The sequence below is a fragment of the Cottoperca gobio genome, chromosome 12, assembly GCF_900634415.1.
Source record: "Cottoperca gobio chromosome 12, fCotGob3.1, whole genome shotgun sequence".
Lineage (NCBI taxonomy): Eukaryota > Metazoa > Chordata > Actinopteri > Perciformes > Bovichtidae > Cottoperca > Cottoperca gobio.
The window spans coordinates 19,265,466-19,288,170 of NC_041366.1; the positions used below are offsets into that span (position 1 = coordinate 19,265,466).

Below are 22,705 nucleotides of genomic sequence, written 5' to 3' on the forward strand. Positions count from 1 at the left end.
AGGGCAAGAGGGAGGAGGAGGGAGGGGGGGGGGGGGGGGGGGGGGGTGCAGTTTTATCTCTGCATCATTGTGCTTAGTCACTGAGTCCACAGGCATTCATGCTGACACACGCAGGCAAAATCAACCATTTGCATATACTTGCATTTATAGAATATTGTTAGTGCTGTTTTAGTTTGACATGCACACACACTGTGAAACACAAACGGAGAGACATGCAGTCCTAACGCTGAGTCATTTTATTAACCTTTGTGCTTAACTCAATATTAACCTCCAAAGCACTTATTTAATCTCCAACCGATTTCTTAAATCATATTTTATAACCAAATGAATCGGTCTTGTACTGAAGTATTGAATAAAACTTAAAGTGAAAACCCAAATATGTAGACTCACTTACATTTACTAATGTATCCGAGACAAATGAGAGTAAACACAACCTGCCCTCCTGGGGTTATCACTGGTTGAATATGTGTGCGGAGGGAGTGCAGATAAATAAGTTAAAGGTAAATAAGTTCACTGAACTATATCACTTGTATTCAGTCTAACATGCACTGGCTCAAAGCTCTCTCTTAAAGAGTCTAAATATATTTCCTTTTTTCAGTGTATTTTTGGATAAAAAAGTGAAAAAGTTGTGGCTCCTTAGGGAATTCTGATGAATTGCCTCAAATGATGTCAGTTTGGGGATGTAGCTGCTTCTGATTGTTGGTCAAAGCACCTGAAAAGACGCCCGCACATCTGGAGTGTGATAGCATGAAGCTCTGTGTGTGTGTGTTACTGGCAGGTGAATAGAAACGGCTGAAGACGTGTGTATCTCTTTATTAGAGGAGACGTGTCCGTCTACACTCCCACCAGGTCAACAGTGGAGTTCGTAGTGACTTTGACTGTTGTACTAGGGAATTGCTTTCCCACAAGTAGAGCCCAGTGTTGTCAGTCCAGGGGTGTTAAACGTCTAGAGACAAGTGATTGCAGTGCAGTGCATGAACACCAAAGCAAAGGAGACCTGTAACCGAAGGTGTCACTAAAATCAAGACGTAATCATGTCAACCTTGCAGGTATTTTCAGACACGGCTCAGCCAGTATCAGCTCAGTGAGCATGAAGGATAAGAGGGTTAGAAAGGATGAAAGGGAGAAAGTTAGCGGTATAAAGAAATGAAAATACCATATATAGATGTATATTAAACTCAAGTGGGAGAAGTGCAGAGTGTGGTTCAGAATGTGTTAAACTAAACTACGGGCCGGTGTGTCTGTGAGGCTTACGTGTTTGTTTTTGTAAGTGAGCATGTGTGTGTGTGTTGGGGATCCCTTGAAGGCAGATGCATGTTTCGAGCATGTTGTCCAAAATCTCCATGGGACGAAGTGTGTGTGTGTGTGTGTGTGTGCGTGTGTGTGTGTGTGTGTGTGTGTGTGCGTGTGTGAGAGGCAAGCAGGGCACGCAGGTTGATGACATTACTGCCCACCGTCATGGCAGCAGCACCTGACAGATCGCGTGTGCTGCACTGAGCATACTTCCTCACCACAGCATCCTCCCCCCCCACCCCCCCAACATCCTCTCCTGCCAGGGCACAGAAGGCTAATGCACTCCACCTCGCCACAGGGGCCTGGGGGGCAGACACATATGTGTGTGTTTGAGTGTGTGTTTGTTTGATAGTGGAGCCACTCTGCGCTTACAGTATCACGCACATCTAAAGGGTTTGGTGAGATGGCACAGTTAGACGCTGTTCTTCATCCCCATGCCTATACATCACTTTCACTTCCCCCTCAGTAAACACACAAGCACACATGCACATCCAAAACAAACAAGCAAACAAACACTATCCTTCATCTGATACTGCCCAAAGGGCATCAGAGAGACCCCAATGCCAACAACAATGATTCAACCTGACACCGTAGTATCACAGTAAAGTACAGTAGTGCTCCACAAGCCAAAACAAAAAGCAACTAAAGGTAAAGCGGCTCAGGTTACAGGAGAACAGAGTGAATGTGTCTCAAAAACAAAGACGCACTCCACACGTGACACCGACCCTTGCTTGTAGTGAAAGTGAAATCCTAAAAGTCTAAATCCATCTCTGCACAATAAGTTTAGTGTTGGCTCACTTAACACGGAGCTACATCTCCCATAATAAGCACATATATTTGTGTACACAGTAAAGAGTAAAACGCCTTTTCTACGCTCACACACAGGCATTTAAGCTCAACGCGTTGTTCCTTACAGTATTCTCCAAACACCAGAGTGTGTACAAAGAAATCATTCTGTGACGAAGCAGGAAGTCACCGCACCAAACATGCAACTCCTTAATCCCACATCGAAACTTTTACTTTATTGTCTTTTATACAATCGCTGTGAAGAAACGCCTCGAGTATTGTGAACAACACATGTATTATAATGAATTGAGTATTTACTCAAATGTAGAATGTTAAGACTTATTTCTAAAGCATTTAAAAACAAAATGACAGGATACAGTCCGTGCATGTAGTCGTAGATTTATCTGCACTCTACATGGAAGTAAATTAAAGAAATATGTGTCGTTCTTCAGCCGGGCTCCGAGCCATTCAATATTTACTCTGTTGTTCCATCTCTGCTGGTGAGGCTGCCAGTGCTGGGATATGTAGTTAACCTCACTTGGTTGAAAAGCTCTTTCAAGTGTCGAGTACTGGCAATCATTATTTATTTTGTCAGAGAACTGGCCCACAATAAACTTTTTCATTAATTGATTACAGTGAGTATAAATAATGAACAAATCGAACAATGAAGCGTGTGAATGTTTAACCCCAGTGATTAAAACACATGTGTTGGCCCAGTTAAGGCCGTTACGGATTAAAAATGTTATTGTTGCTTTGCTACAACTTTTAATTCACTAAATCATTTTGAACGATTGTTTTTGGATTTCGTAGGTCCACAATGAATTTGTGAGGAACATTGAGAACACCTCAGTGGAGAGTTTGATACACAAACTGGCCGAGAGCAAAGGAACGGGCAAGGAGAGACCAGGTACGCCAGCAGAGTGTCGAACTCTACTAATAAATGTTTGTCAGTGTCTGTGAGTACATACATGAGTGTGCCTTCTGACTGTTCCTGCCTTTTTGGGAGGGGGGTAGAGGGGTAGGGATGTATAGAGTGGGGCAATTAGAAGTAAGAGAGGGCCATCAGAGTCAATCATAGTAATCTGCTGTAAAGGTAGGCAGGCTTGGCATTCCAGTAAGCATGTGACACACAGGGGGCTTTGCTGTGCTCGCAGACTAAGCAGGCAGAACCAACCTTTTCAGGAGGTCAGAGCTCAACAATGACTCTTGTGTAAACTTTGCCATGCCACAATAATCAAGGGAATACTCCTCAGACTCCTTTAGCTCTACCCCCTCACCTCCCTCTTTTTCACACACACACACACACACACACACACACACACACACACACTCGCACACTCGCAGCTCATTCATTGATAGTTAGTTGCAGTTAATAGCTCTGAAGCTTGATTTGTTTTTGTTTTTTTTATGCCATCAACTTTTTTTTTTTTTTTTTTTTTTTTTACTTTTACTGACGCATGTGAAGAGTTTAAAGCCCCGTCTTAAATATCCAATTACTTCACGAGTCGGTGTATTTGTACTATATTACGTCAGGTCATAGACACAAAGGGTTCACCTCTGCTGTGTTTGTGTGTACACAAACGGTGACCTCTGTGTCCAGACGCTGCGTCCAAGGAGTGGTGGCCTTCATTTGTTTGGACAGCAGAATTAATTGAGGCTAAAAAAACGGTCAGAAAATTCCTCTTGTATCAAGCTGTTCATTAGGGATTGCGCAGCAGCTCCGGCCCTGTCAGAAAAATAACCTGTCTGTCCCCTGATTAAATAGCTGAACGGATGGCCGGTCCAGTGCCTTTAGAGAGAGAGAGGTTGAATAAACTTTCTATTGCGGAAACAATCCCAAAGTGACACGCTGCGAGGCAGGGGGGTTCGGAGTGTTCAACGATATCCAGCTGAGCTGTCAACTGGCGGAGGGCCAGACACGCAAACCCCCCCCCCCCTCCCCTCTCCCACTCCCAGTGCCATGTGAAGCATATGCAATTTAAAAAACCATTCTCCGCTCATGCGTGACTGCATGCTTCCCTCACAGAGAGTAGAAAGAAAAGAAACATCTTCCCCTGTATAAACAAAGTCGTCTGTCTGTTTAGGAGATGTTTAAACAGTTCCTAATGTCTGCCCAGATTTAGGTAATATTCATGTGTCTGGTGTTTAGACTTTGTTTGCAGTCGGGGTGCATAAATATTGTCAGATGCAATCGCGGGATGCTAGAGGCAAAGAGTTCTTACGTAGGGCCACGGCGTTCCTTAAACATCCCAGAGCTTGAATAAAGAACACAATGTGTCATTTCCCAGAGTTTTCCCTCCTTCTGGCTCCTTTTTCATTGCTTTTGTTTGACAGTATCTCCAACTGATGCATTCACTCAAACATGATGTGGCATGAGAAAAGGATTACAGATACACCACCTGATTTAAAGTATCCTCACCTGTCGGTACAAGTGGCCGAACGGGGACGACAAAATGACCGTCTCTCTCACTTCCTCCCATGAGAGAACGCTCTTGAATGAGCGTAGCAATTTTTGTTTTGATTGGCATGAGACTCTCTCTCTCTGTCTCGCACACACACACACACACACACACACACACACACACACACACACACACACACACACACACAAACAAACAGTCGTTCGTGCTGTCGTTGTGTATTCGCCGGCGGTGAAGAGGCCTGATATTGCACAGTAGAGTAGATCGGTCATTGGTGTACTTTATCCACTTCACTTGGCGTGATGCATGCCTCTCGTGACTCGCCGCTTCCCTGCGCTTCACTCAGCGCTGCACACGCCAAACAATGCGTCAATTCTGCTCGCAACTGGCATCCTCTAGGGAGAGCGCGTTGGACTGCTGCTACTGTATACATTTTGAGTTAAAATATCATTAGCTTTGTTGTTTTCAGGTCAAGGCATGTTAGTGTATCGGACATATTGCCAGAGGGTCTCTCTCTCTCTCTCTCTCTCTCGCTCTCGCTCCTGCTCATCTTGCAAGCTATTAAGCTTTCCATTCACATACAGTATATCTGTGTCTATGTGGTCTGATAACAAACTCGCACTGCATGTCTTCCAGGTCATGCATTTTAGGAAGACATAGCTGTGTAAGAACGTAAGACTATAACACACTGCAGTGCGTTTAAACTCATGGTTAAACATGTGGATTATGATGGTTTACACACTGATTAGAATCATTTATACAGCTGAGGTGTCTCTTTCTAATAGATGATAACCTCACACAACAACACAACCTCTTGGATTTGTCTGATTGACATGCACACTCATCGCATGCCCTGCCTCTACAGCTTTCTGTGTTTTAGTGTGTGTGTGTTTGTGTTTGTTTGTTTGAGGATGTGTGTGTTAAAGTGCCTTTCCGTTGCAAAGCCTCCATAAATGTTTCTGGAGGCACACTTGAAGCGTGACAGTCCTTAGTGCCGGGCCTTGGAGGTAAATGTTGTGCATAATTGATGAGCATTAAATTAAGTGTGAACTCTGTTGTTTTTCATTTGAACGATGGACCTGAATAACCAAAAGCAATGTTGTTGTTTTTGTTTGGATAAATCCCCGGCTGGTTGTGCTCCATGTTGATGTTGGGCTGGAAAAATACGACGATGTGTTTATTTCTTTGTATGTCCGTGTGCTTGATTTATATTTGTTTAATAAATGGTAGAGTTGCAATGATTGAGTCGATCGACGGAAAAGTAATTATATGTTTGTGTATTTGACTGTCAAAGCAAGATATTTAAAGACATAATGGACTTATAATCTGAGAGAGAGAGAGAGAGAGAGAGAGAGAGAGAGAGACCTTGTGGCTTTAAACACTTCCCTGCATGTAATCTGTTTGTCTTATTGTAATGGGGTTAGTGACTTTGCGTGTGGGAGGTTGTGTTTCATCTTATTCTTCGTACCTGCTGTTTGCTGTGAGCACCAAGGCTCCTGTGGTAAAGACACTTGGTTCATGATGCTGTTGATTCTTAAGTCCCAGGCTGGGTTTTGTCTGTGAGGAAGACTGTGCTGTAGAGTAGTGCTCTGCATCCCCAGCAGGGAGTGTCACATCTCAGAGAGGGCCACCAGACACACAGTTGACTCCGCTATTGACCCCGTCTGCCCTCCGGGACCCGCCGAGCCCTGTTTGTATACACACACACACTGTATGGCACGCCAGACTGCATACTGTGCATTTGCCAAAGTGTGTGTGTGCGATTATTGCGTGATGTACATTCACAGCATTCACAGCAGTCGGCCGTTGACCCTTTCCGTGCCAAATGAACCTAAAAGATGTTTTTTTTCTCTTCTCATTAGGACTCATTGAGTTTGAGGAGTGCAATGCAGCGATCGCTACTGAAGGTATGTCTTCAACATTAAAGGTATACAAGAACGATGTTCACCAACACACTAAAGCAAAGCATTGAATGTTTAAGGCAAGTTGAAAACGCATATTTTAGATATTGGGATGAAGATTTAATTGAAGTTGAAAAAAATGCTTTGATTTTGTATTAAGGTGCCAAACCAAGAAAGAGAAAACCTTTCGGCATCCCCGGCCGCAGGAAAGACAAGGACACAGACTCCACGTGAGTGAAGACCTCGTTAGTCAAACGCAAATAATGCAACTTAAGAAAAAAAAGATCAAACCTTCTCATCACAATGTCACGACTGTGTGTTTCAGGGAGTCGACAGAAGTGGAAGCTGCTGTGAGTATAGTTTTCACCAAAACAACGAGTTATTCTGTAACTTAGAGTCGCTACTTGTGTTTTGATTTCAAACAGGAGGAGGTGGAAGAGATCCTCGTTCGTCTCCGTCTCTCGAACGCTCGCTCTGTTCCCTCCCTCCTGTTTGTTTTTGTGGATTTGCTCATTCATTCATTCATTTCTCTCTGTTTGTGCTTGTAGAACACTGCCAATGGGGCTCCCCCTGGATACTACGGGGCCATAGACATCCAGAATGCTGTAAGCAAGCGCACACACACACACACACACACACACCAGACTCTTTTTCCTTTCTTTTTTTTAATGATAATAATATTAAAAGATGTTATTTGTATATATTTCTTAACAACGTGTTGCTTTACAACAAGAAGCACTTTTGGTAAATCACAATAATTTCATAAATATAGAGATTTATTTTTTACATGTTTCACACTCCTGTATTAATTACTATGTCCGTACGCTACACACACATTAGAATCAGAATACATAAATGAAAGATGAACTCTCCATCTATTGATAATAAATTAACACATTTACACTTAATGACAATAAATAATAAAAACTATGTTTGAAAGCTTTGACATAAGTTGAAAATGAAGTGTATAATATTACTTGTTTGTACTAATTTAATGTTGACTATTAGATTGAAAATGTGAATTTAAATATAATTTAAATTATTATTTATTTATAAATTCAATTTAAGTATAATTAATATAATTAAATTATTATTATTATTTATTTATAAATTAAATTTAAATATAATTAAAATAATTAAATTATTATTATTATTTATTTATAAATTAAATTTAAATATAATTAAAATAATTAAATTATTATTATTATTTATTTATAAATTACATTTAAATATAATTAAAATAATTAAATTATTATTATTATTTATTTATAAATTACATTTAAATATAATTACACATGTAATACATTTATGTTTTACTTTGTGTTAATTGAATAGTGCAGCAATGTTTGATTTTAAACATTTTTCTTTTTGTATTTTGTAGAACGTTCCGCAGGTTGATGCCGAGGGCTTCTGCATCCGACCGGAAGCAAATGAAAACGATATCCTTTTAGTTTGTCTGAAAACTGTTGACACTCATCTCTTCTCTGCTCCCCTTTTGTTTTTGTTATTGTCTCCTTAACGTTTCTTTTTTGCTCACATGCCAAAGAGAATTCCTTCTATTCGTCCAGCGACACGGAGGATGACGATGAACCCAGGAAGTTCCACGTAGAGATCAAGCCCGTTCAGCCAAACAACGGCCCGCCCCAGAGCCGAGCCACCATCGACGAGCTCAAAGCCTCGATTGGAAACATCATCCTGTCACCCTCGACCTCGGTAACGCATGAAATACACACCAAATACAAAAACACAAACCTGTTGCTGTGCTGCTCCGCCGCTCTGCAACACTAGAGGGCAACAGGAGAATATGGAAGCTCCGTCGGGCTGCATGGGAACACCATCACCTCGACTGTCCCTCGTGTAGCCGCCGTTAGTCACTCTTTCTTGGAGCTTATTTTATTTACATTGGAAAGGAATATGTGTTATATCTCATTTATCTCACACGTCACATTGGCTGCTGATTCAGTGAGCTTCCTGTTTGCACACATTTCATGGTTTGTCTTTACTTTGAATTCAGTTTCATGTCAAACAGCTTTGAGATCGTTTTCTTCAGTTTTTAAAGAAAATATATGAAGAACGCAGAAACAATAATTTGTGAGTTAAGTATCTGATTTAGTTGGCCTTCACTGCAGACTCCCACACATGCACACTTGCCCTTCTTGTAGGAATGCCTTGCGGTAGTGGCCGCCAGGCAACACACACCCTCACACACACTCACACACAGAGAGAGAGAGAGAGAGAGCCCAGTCTGCTCCGTGACCTCAGTCATGGAGCCCTTCATTCAGCACCCTGTGCCTCCCCATCACTCAATCTCCGCTGCTCTATGAAAATAGCCACTGCCATTAAAGTTTAAAGCCACTACTGCTTGTTTGCAAACATGCACTGTGTGTGCACTGTGTGTGCACTGAGCTGTTGTTGTTGGTAATGTTGTCGTGGAGCGGGGTCTAGTGGGTTTCACTCGCCACACTCCCCAGCTGCACATTAACCGAGTGTCACGGCATCTTCTTCACGGCTCTCTCTCTCTCTCTCTCTCTCTCCTGCAGCCTCTCCCTCTGCTTCCACTGTGTCTCCTCCCTGTGTGCGCTCACTCTTTCTTCCTCCTTTCTCTTTGTTTGCTTTCACTCTTTTGGTTTTTATTGGAGCTCACTTGATCCTGACAGGACTTTGTTGTGGTTATTTATGAATACTTTATGGAGTTAGTTTGGGGTTTTTCCCCTTGTAGGAATAAAAGATAAAGAAGTTAATAGAGGATGTTTTTCTAGTAGGAAAGATGTTCTCTTTTAAACCTTGGACTTTGTTGAATGCAGTTTTGGTTTCGGTTGTTGTCGAGACTCAAACCCACAATTTCTCATCCTTAACGTACAAAAAAACACAAACCGCCTTCCTCTCCGTCCGTTCAGATTTCTGTTTCGCATCCTTTTTCCTATTTCACATTTACCAAAAAAAGTTCTGGTTTAAAGTTAAAACATACGTCCAAGGTGATGACGAGCGTCGCATCATCTGGTGTGAATTATTGAGAGATTTTCTTCTCTTTCTTTTTTCCCCCTCAGTGCTCATTTTTCTGTCTTTTTCATTTCTCCTCCTGTTCGGTTCCCCCTCTGCGGTGTTCCCTTTATTGAAACAGCGATGGAAGTCGTGTGTGTGTGGCCAGCAAGAGCCGTAATTGAACCCATTTGCCGCTTAGCGCCTGTGGGACTAAACCCTGGCCTCACAGCTCTATGGTGGTTAAATGCTTTTGCTATGTTCCTTAAACCCATTTTGTTTCTTTTTCTCCCCTCCTCCCTTGACAGCCCCCCCCCCCCCCCCCTCTCTCTCTCTCCCCTCACAACCACCACCTTTCTCCTTGTGCGAATAAACTCTTTATTGAAACTGATGCTCTAAGTTTCCATTGGCTCGGTGACCCTCAAGAGCCAACCTTGCATATCTTGTTTTACGCAGCATGACACTGCAGATTTATGTCCAGAAGAAGAAAAAAAGTCTCTGTGTAGGAAATTGGTGAAGTGTTGGGGGCACGCTCTCCGTTGTCCCTGACTGATCGTTGTGCGGGCTTAGATGCACAGTTTTGCGCCGCTGAATATTTCACCCTCGGTTTAACGTCTGGTACGTGTGAGTCGAGAGATTTACTGTCTTTAACTCTCAAGTGGAAAATTCCCTTTCGCCACTGGGAATAGTTAATAATGGAGTTTTCTCTATTTTTTATTGTCTTTCTTTATATTTTAAATCTTTATATATTGTTACACAAACACTATCAAACTATTAGACGTGTAAAAAGCTGCACATGTTGCAAAGTAGAGACAAATGGATCGTTTCTCTCGTGTCACTTTTGTCTTTATTTTCTAATAAATTGAGTAACGGTTGATAATTTCGCGGAGGGTCGCATGCGTCTTTGAATAATGAATGTGTGTTTTTGTTTTCAGGGACAGATGCGGAGGAACCAGTCCAGTGAGTATTTTCTCTGTGTGACCTTCTCTGTATCTGCGTGTTGCCGGATGACTGTGCAACTTCTCAACTGCGTTTTTCTTGGCACACGTTGCTTTTAAAGAGGTTTTAAAATCCAGAAACTTTAGCCAAAGCCAACATATCCCCAGAGAAAAGTAAATAAGTGTTCTTTTTCTGTAAACGTGAGCTTGAGGGATATTTCCCCTCCCATGGTACAATAAGATTAATTGCTTAATTAGAAGTTTATATTTTGTCTTTTCCATTCTGCAAACTCACACAGCTTGTAGAAAGTGTGTGTGTGTGTGTGTGTGTGTGTGTGTGTGTGTGTGTCACTAAATGGTAATAATATTCACATTGTGCAGCTGAAACACTGATAAAGATGCATTTACACACGGTGTTGCATTGATAGATGTATACTCTACATACGCTTAGGGCTCACAGGAGTATCTACATTAAGCTCTAAGGCTCAGGGTCGGGGTGAGTATGTTTTCTCTACACCCCCCTCATCTCTGTCCCCTGCAGCCAGCTGACACAAGCTAACACTGACACTGCGTTCTCTCACTGCAAACCTTCAGTTTATTTTGGAGAATGTGTGGTTTTACATTCGGGTCCTCTCCGTCGTCTCACCTCTGGGGCTTAAGTGCTGCTTCAGGTTGCTCGTTTGGCTCTTTTGTGTTGTAACACTTTTGGAAAAAGGGGCAAAAAATAACAAAGCAACGCCTGATTTTATTTTATCACTTCATCCGCTGTTTTTCAAAGTGTTACTATCGAATTAAAAACACGTTTGAAGTAAACCCTCTGCAGTATTTGTGTAAGATTTTAAGTTTGACTGGGAAGAAAGATATTATATCCAACCTAAATCTTACCGCAAATACACTTCTATGACTTTTCAGGTTTCCTCGTTTGTTCAGGCAGAACCTCGGCTCATATTTCTGGTTTAACGTGTGAATAACTTGAGTCGTGACTTTTGGCAAACGTCTTTAAATAGTCGCCGGTGAAAACTTCTTGTGTTGGGTTTTTATTTATTTTTTAGTGAGAGTGATTTTGCTGTCATCACTCTGTGCGTCAGTCTGTGGGTCTTCATTTTCCGTTTTGTTTTTCTCTCCCTGCAGGTGATGAGCTGGCAAAAACCAGAGTGCCAACGCCTTATGAGTATGTATGAAAGTGTTCATGACTGCCAGCATTTCCTTCATGTTTACAGTTAAATGTTGACGCTGTGTGCGTGAAAGCGTTCCTGTAAATCTGACTCTCTCTCTCTCTCTCCTCCCGCAGGCTGACGAACAACGACCTTCTGTCTCTGGACCCGTTCGGCCCGACTCTCGCAGCAGGCTCCTCTTCCTCTGTGTCCTCATCGACAGGTAATTCATCTATTCTATCTATTTATCCTACTGCTGTATCCCCAATCCAGAAGTTACCGTGTTCACCTCAGTGACAAACACACTGCGTCTATGACTGCTTTACTGTCCCGCCGGTTCAATGCTTTTATTGTGAAGCATCAGCAGGAAATGTTGCCTTTGCATCAGCAGTAACTTCATACGTGAACATTAAACAGTGAGGCTGATATCAAGAAGGTAAAATCATTTCCTGTTTCGGTAGGCAATAAAAGCTTCTGTATAGAGAGATGATTACAGAATGTAAATACATTGAATTACAGAAAAGATGCAGAACATAGAAGGAATATAAAACGCAAAGTATTAGCATTTTAAGCTCCTTTTTGCTCTTTCTGTTCCTTGATCTCATGTTCTCTCTGTGCGTTATGTAGTCTCCCCTTCCCCTCTTTCTTTTTCTGAGCTACTCGGTAAAACACTTTCCTCTCAGGGCAGTCCCAGATGGAGGAACTGACCCTTGAGGTCAAGCAGAATATTCAACCTTAGGCAATTATCTTTTGTCTTTTAAATCATTTTCCCAATGTTGCACTCCTCCTGTTTCATCTAAATCTTCCTGAAGTCTCTCCAGTCAAAGAAACATTTGACTGTTTGTTTGACTTGTAAGTGTTGATGGAGGGATTCTCATGGCTTTACGTGCATGACACCAATGTTTAAACAGAGTGACATTAGCGCTGACCCATTGCCTAGGCTAAGCGTAATCCACAGTTAATTGGCATCTAGTTGAGGTCAGAGGGTCGGCTATAAAGCCCACTGGCACGTATGTTGTCAAACATTGTCTCGTTACTGTCAAAGGTCTCGGCTTAAAAGTCAAAAGAGCGTCGTAGAGTGCCGTGATTAAGATACTGTGATGGGAATTAAGTCCCTGCTTACAGCCTGTTAAATCTCCCTGTGTACAGTGCGGCAGTATTAGCAGCTCCGAATGCACACAGGACACATTAAACAAGCCCGTGAGGTATTAAACCATTAAACTCTCCCTGATTGTAAACATGTACAGCTTTTGTTTTCATTTATTATGTCATATCTTGTATTTGTTGATTTGTTTTGTACGTTTTCATTTGTTTTACATATTGTTTTTGTTTTATTACAGTATTATTGCCTGAGTTCAAAATGATTTGATGTTTCGTTGTTTTATTCACTTGAACTTTTCTTGTTAGACCTTGCCTCTATCTTCCTTTCAATCCCTCCATCTCCATCTTTTGCGATGAATGACTCAGAGGTCTTTCCGCCCGAGGCATCAGGTACAATGTGTGTGGCCCGTTTATCAGACGGTCAGAACGTGAAGCATTCATCCACGACTGTTTTGCATGGTATTCACCTTCATATGTAAAAGTTCAAGTGTTCTTTACTTCAAATGCATGTGAGATTATACATACATACATGTGTGAGAGTCAGACTGACTTGTGTGTTTAAAATCAGGCTGATAAGAGGATTCATTTAACTTCCAAATATGCATCATAGTTCTGTAATTTGACACAACACTATGGAAACATAGAGTTTCATGTGTTTTAATCTCATCGTGAGCTCCAGTAGATGCATATAAAGCATGCTGCAAAACAATATGTAGTAAACTGTTTAGAAATACAATACAGTCACTAACTAAAGATTTAATAATGTGTGTTTAGGTTTATCTCTGTTAAAGTAGTCACTCGTACCGTGTGAGACAATTAAGAAAATAAATAAATACTAATATAACTCTTAAAGAGATCCAAACGGGCCAAATGATCTGCGTTTCAAAGTGATGAAAACCTGCAGAATTATTGAATTTGTCTGAAAAATCATGACATCACATGTTGAACTACTTCAACATCAAATTAAAACTTTGAGGGCAAACCTGCAAAAGTTAACAGAAGTGAAAAATATTGATTGGTTTACCTTTCGTACTTTACTTCACCTGTGTCATGTTTATCGCTCTGTCAATCACATCGCCCCCTTCAGCTGAGGCGGTGACACAGCGGGAGCGCTCTCCTCCGCTGGCCGAGAGCCAGCAAGCCAAAGATGTCTCCTCTTACTCCTCGTCCACATCCTCTCCCTGGGACTCGCCAGAAAACCCTTTCCAAGCACTCAAGCCCGTACCGGCGAGGGCCCAAAGCGCCCCCATCACCCTGCCGACCGAGCCAATCGACCCCATCCAAAGCCCTCCAAAGAGCGTCGACGCCTTCTCCTCCGTCACCTGGTCCCAGAGCCAGTGGATCGACTTCAGTGATCATTTTGCTCCGGCTCGCCGTCAGGGCTCAGGGTTGTCTGTGATGGAGCTCCAGAGGCCTCAGGCCGCCACCGGCAGGTCGAGTCGCTGCCTCTCTGACGACTCTGCTGACGCTTACTGCAAAGCAGCGGGCAGCGGAGAAGAGTCCTGGGTCTCTGAGGTCTTCCCAGGAGTCACAGATAGGGCGATGGCAGCCGCTCCATCAAGTAAAATATTCAATGGTAACATTATTACTGATGATAGAGATGTGTCTTGTGCCTGAGGTTTGGAGTTTTACTTTTATCATTTGTTTTGTATTAACTATGTTTTTGTATCTGAAGGTATTACGCTTGTCTAACTCACGGCCTGGTTTGCAACATGTTTGAGTTTCTTTTTGTGAAATTGATTTGGACTGTGTTTTTACTTTCCGTCATGATGTGTAAACATGTTTTGTTATTATGGTTTTCGTACTGAAAGGTGTTGATGCATGATGGTTTTGCATCTTCGTGAATGAAGCGCAGTGTATTCGTGTTCGTTTGTACCCGATTCCCTTGCTGGTATCTTGTCACTCGCCAGTAAAACCTCCACGTGTGTCTCTGTGTAGTGCCAGTACCAAATAGACCGACGACCCCGCTTACAGCTGGAGCCCTCGTGCCCCCCCCACGACCCTCTTCCAGGCCCAAACTACCCACCGGAAAGCTCACAGGGATCAATGAGATCGTGAGTAACAACAACATGTCTACAATGTGTGTGCAACACAACACTGATTGCCATTCTGACATTGTAATAACATCCCATTTATGACTCTCAGGTACGGCCGTTCAGCCCACCCAAGACCTCGAACGCCAGCCCTCCTCCAGCTGCACCACTCGCCCGGGCAGAGAGCTCTTCCTCCTTGTCCTCGAACGCCTCGCTCAGTGCCGGCAACACCCCCACTGTTGGTGAGCCTCCTCTGTATACAGAGAATCTCTCTTTTCTTGGAACTATTTCTTCTCCTCTCCTCGCCAACGTTCCACCGTTTGTCTCTGCAACACAATGTGCTGTTGTCCTCCTCTCTCACTCCTTCCTTCCTTGACTCCTCTCCTTGCAGGAGCCCTCCACACCTTTGCTCTCCCCCTCTCCTCCCCAGAGCCAGAGCTGCTCTTCCTCTCTCCTTTCTTTCCTCTAAGCCAAAGTGAGTCTGCCTTTCCAAACTCTTGTTTCCGTGATGCTCACACTCATCTTCTCCACTCTGCATACATTTGGTGCTCAGACTGTCATCATTAGGGGCTGTTAGCTTTGTGTTCATCATATCAGCCATGTCAGCTTAGAGCTCACCTGTCACAATCACACATGTAGGACTGCTCAGCGTCATCTCTTCTCACATGTGTGCTCTCTGGGTTTTGTTTATCTCCTTCTTTCTTTTTTTATTGCCTTTTTTAATTTGGCCTAAAGAGGATGATGTGTTCATAGCCAAGCTGCCTACCTTTGAGAAGCGGTGTGAAACACCAGCAGGTACGGTTGAAGTTCATACTAGAGGACTGTCCTCTGTGTTTAACTCAAACTAACACCAGTCAGTTTGACGGGCTGGATGGACAACTACACATGTTCCTCTGTCTTCTCTCCATATTCACCATTTGTCCTGCTTTCAACTGCATCAACTCCTAACAATATAAAGATTTGATTGTTCAAATAATGATGAATGATTTGACTGGTACATCTTGTGTTGACTTTAGTTTTAATATGCTGTCTGAGGTAAACATGTCTAATAGAACTTAATTTGAACTAAAGCAGCTGTAGCATGATCTGCTCTAAAAACGTACCTTACTTGAAAAATAACAGAATGTACTGATGATGTATGAATGACTGAATTGCAATAATACACATATTGTAAATTACAAAATGCATCTTTGCATGATCAAGCCTTCTTAATTCTGATGTGAGCTTTGGACCGCGCTGTTGCAAAAGTCTGATCTGCATCAGAGTCAACAGAACTCAAACTCTGTGCCTTTTTCTCCTTCTCAGGGACGTCTCGCGGTCCCAGCCCTGTGACCCTGGCGTCCCAAGATGCTTTGCCCATTGCAGTGGCCTTCACAGAATCGGTTAATGCTTACTTCAAAGGAGCTGATCCCTCTAAGTGAGTCTCACATGACCTCCTGCTGCTCAAAGGCCCCCGACATGGACCTGCACGCATACATACATTTTTTTAATTTAAATTTAAACACATATGACGTTTACGAGTTATACAGTAAATGGTGCCGTACTGCATGACGTGCACTACACTCAGACCTTTGGTTGTGTGTGTGTGTGTGTGTGTACCTCCCTCTCGCTCTGCATGTGTGGAATGTTTTGCGTTAGTCTGACACCATTCTTTCAGAGTGGATAACCTACATGGGGCAGATTATAGTCTGGGGCAGAGAAAACATACAGCCGTTTATTGGTTAACTGCTGTTAAATTGCTGCTGTGCAAAAGGCTTATTTTTGCAGGGCTTAGCAAATGGAACATTTCATAAGCAATGCAGCAGAGACACGGCGCAAGGTTGAGACTCGTTTTGGACAGTTACCCCCACAGACTCCACCGATCATAACCGAAGAAAGAAACTGCATTTATATTAGACTATAGAAGCCTGCAGATGCATATTAAATGTGTCACACCTGGGAACTAAAGCCAGCGTGTTCAATATTTACTGTATGCACTGTATCAGTGGGCTGAGCTATGTTACATGAATAGACCAGATATGTCCAATTTAGCTTTGCACTCGCTTATAGTGGTTATTAATTGGTTTTGATAATCAAATAATTGTTTAAGACACACACACACACACACACACACACACACACACACACACACACACACACACACATTAAAATCTAGTTGTTATATCAGGTAAAGCCTTTCAGAGGTCCGGAGTGTGACGGGGGTTTAGTCAACTTAGAAATTGAGACAATCTTCTGACATTTGATAACCTAAATGATCAAATCCTTCATATTCATACATTCCACAGGTGCATTGTGAAGATCACAGGAGACATGACTTTGTCGTTCCCCATGGGCATCATCAAGGTGTTCACCACCAACCCCTCCCCGGCCGTGCTCACCTTCAAACTGAAGAACACCAGCACGTTGGAGCAGATCCTCCCCAACCAGCAGCTTCTATACAGGTGAGCTGTGCAGAGAAGTTCCTCCGCACGATACAAACTGCCTGCTCTGCAAGCTAAGAACTTTGCAGCGCTGACGACTTGATAACGTGTCAGAGTCGCGGTTAAGTGAAAGAGGGATTTGGACGCGATGATTCGAAGGAGGATGGAGGAAATGTATTCTGCGTCAGTAAGAGGAAATTCAATTAGTAATCTGACATAAAGCTATCATTAAGCTGTCAGGGAAGTATTTTCCACCAGACGTTAACAGCCAGGTTCTCAACAGCCCATGTCTCTTCTGAAATACTTCACGCAGACTTCATATAACAGCTGCTTAATTCAACATACATTATTTCACCTCTTCGGTCAAACGTGTTCCATGTATAGTGCAGCTCACATGCACGCCACGTTTGTTTTAGTGCTATTTTAAAAGTAGGGCTTTTTAAAACTGATTTTATGTGACAAGTTCATATCTTTTCTTAAAGAGTCAAGAAAAAGTACATGTTTTTAATGTTTCTTGCTCTTCTTCTTCTTCTTCTTCTTCTTCTTCTTCTTCTCTGTTATAAAACCACATGGTTGGAATTAAATGGATTCATGATTTAGTAGTTGGTTGAATACAACAGGCTCGTTCTTTCCAAGCTATTGGAGCTTTTAAACACAAAGCCAGGAAGAGACATAAATAATAGAGCCTCTGATTATTCAGTGTGTGTGTGTGTGTGTGTGTGTGTGTGTGTGTGTGTGTGTGTGTGTGTGTGTGTGTGTGTGTGTGTGTGTGTGTGTGTGTGTGTCTTTCTGACTGCTTTGTCTTTTTTTTATATCTAGTGATCCTTCCCAAAGTGACTCAAACTCCAAGGACTTCTGGTTCAACATGCAAGCGCTGACGTCCTACCTCAGGAAAGCCTCCGATCAGAATCCTACAGCGTCCTATTATAATGTGGACATCCTGAAATACCAGGTCAGTGAGCCGCAGTCCATACCTGTAGGTAAAGAATGCCGTCTGAAAACACGTTTCCCAAAGTGCTTCACGCTCCAAACAAAGATAAAGAAACGTATAAAATGATATAAGATGAGAGTCGAGTGGCCCAGGTAGAAATACAACCAATGCACCATGTTTGTTGTAATGTGTTAAACGCCATGTTCTAAAGTGTCAGAAGTTTTATCCTCCAGCCCGAAGCAGTAACATTCTTAGAATATTGAAATGTTAGCCGTGTTGTCTGCCTGACGCACAGCCTCACAATCCTGTTGGACCAGTTAGGAATTTAATTAATTTGTGGTCACTAACTGGCTTAAATTGAATGTACTACTGTAAAACCATGTTATAGTCTGGTTCAAACCTCAGCTATATACTGTAGGCCTACTGTGGTCCTAAAACCCTGCAGCCTCACACGCGAAACGCCACCACTGGATGACATCACCTTTAAACAACCCTAAAACGCTCGTTTTATAGCTTCAAACTGGCGTGTTTACATTATTGCATTAGTGTGTATTGGATGTCCTTGTGCATAAAAAATATTATTGTGAAAGCTTGACCTATAAAATCCAAGATGTCAGCACCGTACATAGAATGTATGAAAACACTATAAGAATCTCCAAAGTCATTGTTGATGGAAATGATTTTAAAACTGCGTTCATTACCTTTTTTAAGACTAAAGGCTGCGTTTGTAAAAAACTAAAAGAATTATACTTAGTTTTTATATTTAAAGAGCTAATTTTCCATGAATTGTCCGTATACGGGAACATGTTTTTCCCCAGTTGAGAGGCTATAATACATATTGCACTGTACTGCACCGCTGCTGTGTTTAGGTGCAGTCTGATGGGATCCATTCAACCCCCCTCAACCTGGCCGTGTACTGGAAGTGCACACCGAGCACATCAGACCTGCGGGTAGACTACCGATACAACCCAGAGTCCATGGCCTCCCCTGGTCTGCTCTCCAACGTACAGATCTTAGTGCCAGTTGACGGAGGAGTCACCAACATGCAGTCTCTGCCCAACTCCATCTGGTAAAATGTGGAGCTCATTGTACGAGCAGGAGCTGGACAAGTGAGGAAACTTTCTGCCTTAGTTCAACAGGTTTCTTTTTCTTGTTTTAGGAATTCAGAGCAGAATAAGTGTCTGTGGAAGCTGAGTGACATCTCAGAAAAGTCTGAAAATGAAGGTAAATAATCTTTTTCTTCTTTGTTTGCAATTGGAGACAGCTGGTAGAGGAGAGCTGGATCAGGTGTTGGTGTAAGTGAGGGAATTTATCTGTGTGTTTTGGCCCCAGGCGCCGGGTCTCTGAGGGCCAAGTTTGATCTGTCCGATGGTCCATCGAGCTCCTCCACGCTGGCAGTGCAGTTCATGAGTGAGGGGAGCACCCTGTCAGGGGTGGACATGGAGCTGCTGGGGCCTGGATACAGACTTTCACTCAACAAAAAGAGATTTGCCACAGGTACGTAGTGCGCTGGATCACCCATACGTTGGTATATTGAATGCATCGACACCTCAAACTGAACATCTTTTCTTCTACTCTGCAGGACGTTATATGGCAGATTGCTGAGGCGACGCTCTGCTTCTCAAGAAATTAAATCCTAAAGGCTTCCTGAACCTCTGGATCCATCTGAGCTTTTGCCCGGGAGGCGAGAATCTCACTACAATAAAACGGCACTGAGTATTGAACACTGTTTAAAAAAAAAAAAAAAAAAGAATAAAAGAAGACGAGTTTTCAGGAAATGTGTAGATATGAAATCTAATAATGCTTTCGTATCAATTCACTTTTGTATAGTCCGAAACAATTTATGAATTAGATATAAATCTATATTGTATTTGAAATCAGAAAAGAAAAGTGCACTAACAATCTTTCAAATGCTCTTCTTCCTCTTATATTCATTGTTCAAGAGCCTATAAGGAATATAAAACAAAAGCGTGTCTGCGCGGAGGAGAAGAATACTCCCCTCCCTCCCTCCCCCTCTCTCTCTCTCTCTCTCTCTCTCTGAACTGTAAATATTAACACTGATTATTCTGCTCGACCAGCTCTGACTCAAATCTTCTGTTTACTGATCTTCCTCTTTTCCTCCTCATGATTTTTCATCACATGCAAAGAAGGTTTAATCTGTACTCACACACTTACAATAAGGCACAAGCTTAAAAATAACATTGAAGTGCTTTCAAACAAATGCAAAAAGAAATCTGACCTCAGTGCCGCTTCTGCTGTGGATCAACAGGCAACACCAGTGTGTCGACGTTTCCAGATTTAAGCTACATTTCTCTGGATAAAATGCAAGAAGTGCTTTGTTTTTTTGAAACAATCACCCCTCATGTGATCAGTGTGGTCTTTTTAGAATTGAACTTTTTTCCCTTGTAAATTCCCCCCTTTCAGTCATGCTTTGTATTTAAAAAAAAATACATTTAAGCCCTTAATGTTTATACTTTATAAAAAGAAATTCAGCAATCTTGACTGTAAAACATTGCGTCAAATGTTTAAAAAAAAAAGAAAGAATCAAGGGACATTACCCCAATTAACTTGCAGCTTTTTCCTATCACACTTGTGTGCCCTATTAATGGAGAAATGTGCCTGAATCTAAGTTTCCTCTCATGTTTCTCTGTCTGCTACAGCACAGTGGATGAGAAGAGCACCAACAATGTGCCAGTTGTGTTTTTTATTTTACACCTTTTTTTATTTGGATGTCGAAGGGAAAATATCTCCTCTTTTTACAACCCGACTGTCTTCCAGAAAAGTCATTTTTGCCTTCTGTGATTTGAGTTTGATCATCAAACTCTTTTATACTTTTTATCTTTTTCTACTCGACGCTCGTCAGTTGACCTTAACCCCCCCCCCCCCCCCCCCCTCGTACGCTCGCTGTGCAGAACACAATGTAAGTGAGCAGTAGCACAATAAGGCCAAGTTAATGATCCAAATGCCTTATCACAACTACCCGACACTGAGTAATCCAGTGTCGTTGTGCCACAGTACTGCCATTGCCCTGTGATAGATTACTGGCCTGTCCTGCCTCTCACCCAGTGCATGCTGGGATACGCCTCTTGCAACTCTAAACAGCACAAGCAGGTATAGAAAAATGGATGGATTGGTGCTTCATTCCTGTCTTTTACTAATGAAGGTTGCTGCTGTAGAGGCTGTTGTGCTTCTTGATGGAGTATTTTTTATGTTTTTCATTGACCTCGACCATGTGATGGTTCTTTAATCGGTCGATGTGCTGGTATGTGACGTGTCTGGAGATGTAGGTAGTTGCCTGGAAGCTGTGATTGAAACTTTTTTAGTGCAGGAGTTCCTTACACTGTGCACAATGTGGCCATGTGACCTCTCAGAAAAGATTTTAGGAAATAACTTTTTACACCAGGCTTATTTTTTACTGTCTGCTGTGCTATAGAAATGGCTCGATGTAGTTTTTAACTACCTGTTCTGCTGGTGATTTAAACTCATATCCCATACTTGATTCATCCAATGTCTCACTTGATCATTTATCCGATTTCATTCATCATATCATCGCCAGTTTTTAATGTTTTGTATGATTCTGGTTTAAGACTCAAGCCTTTGATAATAAACAAGAGAATTAAATGGTTTTAAATCCATTTAAGTTGTATCTGTTGAACTTAAACTTTGTATGTCACTCTGAACTTTAACCAGCCAAATGTTTGAAGGTGTTTGAAATGAACGAGTTTACGTAAAAATCCTAAAATTGTAGCACCGGACATTTGTACAGTGAAAAATCAACATGTAGCTCTGAGTTTTCTCTTTATTAATTATATCAGTGCTTTTGGTCAGATACACAGATTCTGTAATTGTTCTCAGTATTAGCAAGCTGGTTCTTGCTCTCCCTACAAAACGTACAAGATAAGCTGAAGAGGCTCCTTCTTTTCGATCCTTTCACACCCTTTTCCTTCTTTATATGTTGTATCGAACAGAGTTTAAAGAGAGCAATATTGTGTAAATGATTCTCATAAATTGTACATTTTTACCAATATCTCAGCCACTTTGTGTCTCTGCTTTATGATTTCTCATTGTGCCTGTATTAAATGTGTAATATATGAATATATACAAATATATTAAAATGACTAAGTGTGTTCTGAGTGGTTTCTTTTAGCCTGTTCATGAAGATCTAGTTAAAAAATGTGCACTGACTGATTTGGTGATCACCTGATCTCTCCTCTGGCGGCACCAGCAGGACTTATCCAGTGAAGTATCTCAATATGTTCTAGTTGGATTAGCAAAGTTTTTACCAGTGACTCTGTTATTGTTTACACTGTGTGTGTGTGTGTGTGTGTGTGTGTGTGTGTGTGTGTGTGTGTGTGTGTGTGTGTGTGCGTGTGCGTGTGTGTCCAAGAAGCAGCAACCTCCAGGTCTGAATGGTGAAGCCAATGCTGAAGTGTCTTAAACTTGCATTCTCTCTGAAATCCAGCAGGGGGCGACTCCACTTGAATAGAAGTCTATGATAAAATGACCCGACTTCTCACTTAATTTATCACCTCAGTTAATAGTTTTAGTTTTAGTTTATGGTCTCAATCGCTAGTTTCAAGTCTTATCAATGATTGTTAATTTTGTAAATTATATTCCCATGTAGAGTGAAATAGACGAGTCAGCAGGGTGTGCTTTTTAGCGCATGGCTACCTTGTGATTGACAGGTCGCTACCATGGCGTTGTCCGGTTGTACTTTGCTCCTCCTTCTTGTGTCGCTTCCGGTTGCAA

General features: G+C 42.0%; 1 protein-coding gene across 4 annotated transcripts in view; it reads left to right on the forward strand.

The window, feature by feature from the left end:
* Positions 1 to 22,083, forward strand: part of fcho2 (FCH and mu domain containing endocytic adaptor 2) — a 37,481-nt gene extending 15,398 nt beyond the window's left edge. Inside the window, exons 8-30 of one of the 4 annotated variants that reach the window (XM_029444226.1) lie at positions 2,890 to 2,986; positions 6,362 to 6,406; positions 6,561 to 6,630; positions 6,726 to 6,750; positions 6,949 to 7,005; positions 7,782 to 7,839; positions 7,938 to 8,113; positions 10,315 to 10,339; positions 11,449 to 11,488; positions 11,609 to 11,694; positions 12,879 to 12,962; positions 13,660 to 14,148; positions 14,511 to 14,626; positions 14,718 to 14,847; positions 14,997 to 15,080; positions 15,341 to 15,400; positions 15,911 to 16,022; positions 16,891 to 17,046; positions 17,845 to 17,977; positions 18,826 to 19,025; positions 19,116 to 19,180; positions 19,289 to 19,453; positions 19,539 to 22,083. In XM_029444226.1, coding sequence (XP_029300086.1) covers positions 2,890 to 2,986; positions 6,362 to 6,406; positions 6,561 to 6,630; positions 6,726 to 6,750; positions 6,949 to 7,005; positions 7,782 to 7,839; positions 7,938 to 8,113; positions 10,315 to 10,339; positions 11,449 to 11,488; positions 11,609 to 11,694; positions 12,879 to 12,962; positions 13,660 to 14,148; positions 14,511 to 14,626; positions 14,718 to 14,847; positions 14,997 to 15,080; positions 15,341 to 15,400; positions 15,911 to 16,022; positions 16,891 to 17,046; positions 17,845 to 17,977; positions 18,826 to 19,025; positions 19,116 to 19,180; positions 19,289 to 19,453; positions 19,539 to 19,561 — 2,496 coding nt within the window. In that variant the 3' untranslated portion in view covers positions 19,562 to 22,083. The remainder of the gene's footprint in view (positions 1 to 2,889; positions 2,987 to 6,361; positions 6,407 to 6,560; positions 6,631 to 6,725; positions 6,751 to 6,948; positions 7,006 to 7,781; positions 7,840 to 7,937; positions 8,114 to 10,314; positions 10,340 to 11,448; positions 11,489 to 11,608; positions 11,695 to 12,878; positions 12,963 to 13,659; positions 14,149 to 14,510; positions 14,627 to 14,717; positions 14,848 to 14,996; positions 15,081 to 15,340; positions 15,401 to 15,910; positions 16,023 to 16,890; positions 17,047 to 17,844; positions 17,978 to 18,825; positions 19,026 to 19,115; positions 19,181 to 19,288; positions 19,454 to 19,538) is intronic. The other 3 variants (XM_029444227.1, XM_029444228.1, XM_029444229.1) reach the window with 3 other exon arrangements.
* The last annotated feature ends 622 nt before the right edge of the window (positions 22,084 to 22,705 follow it).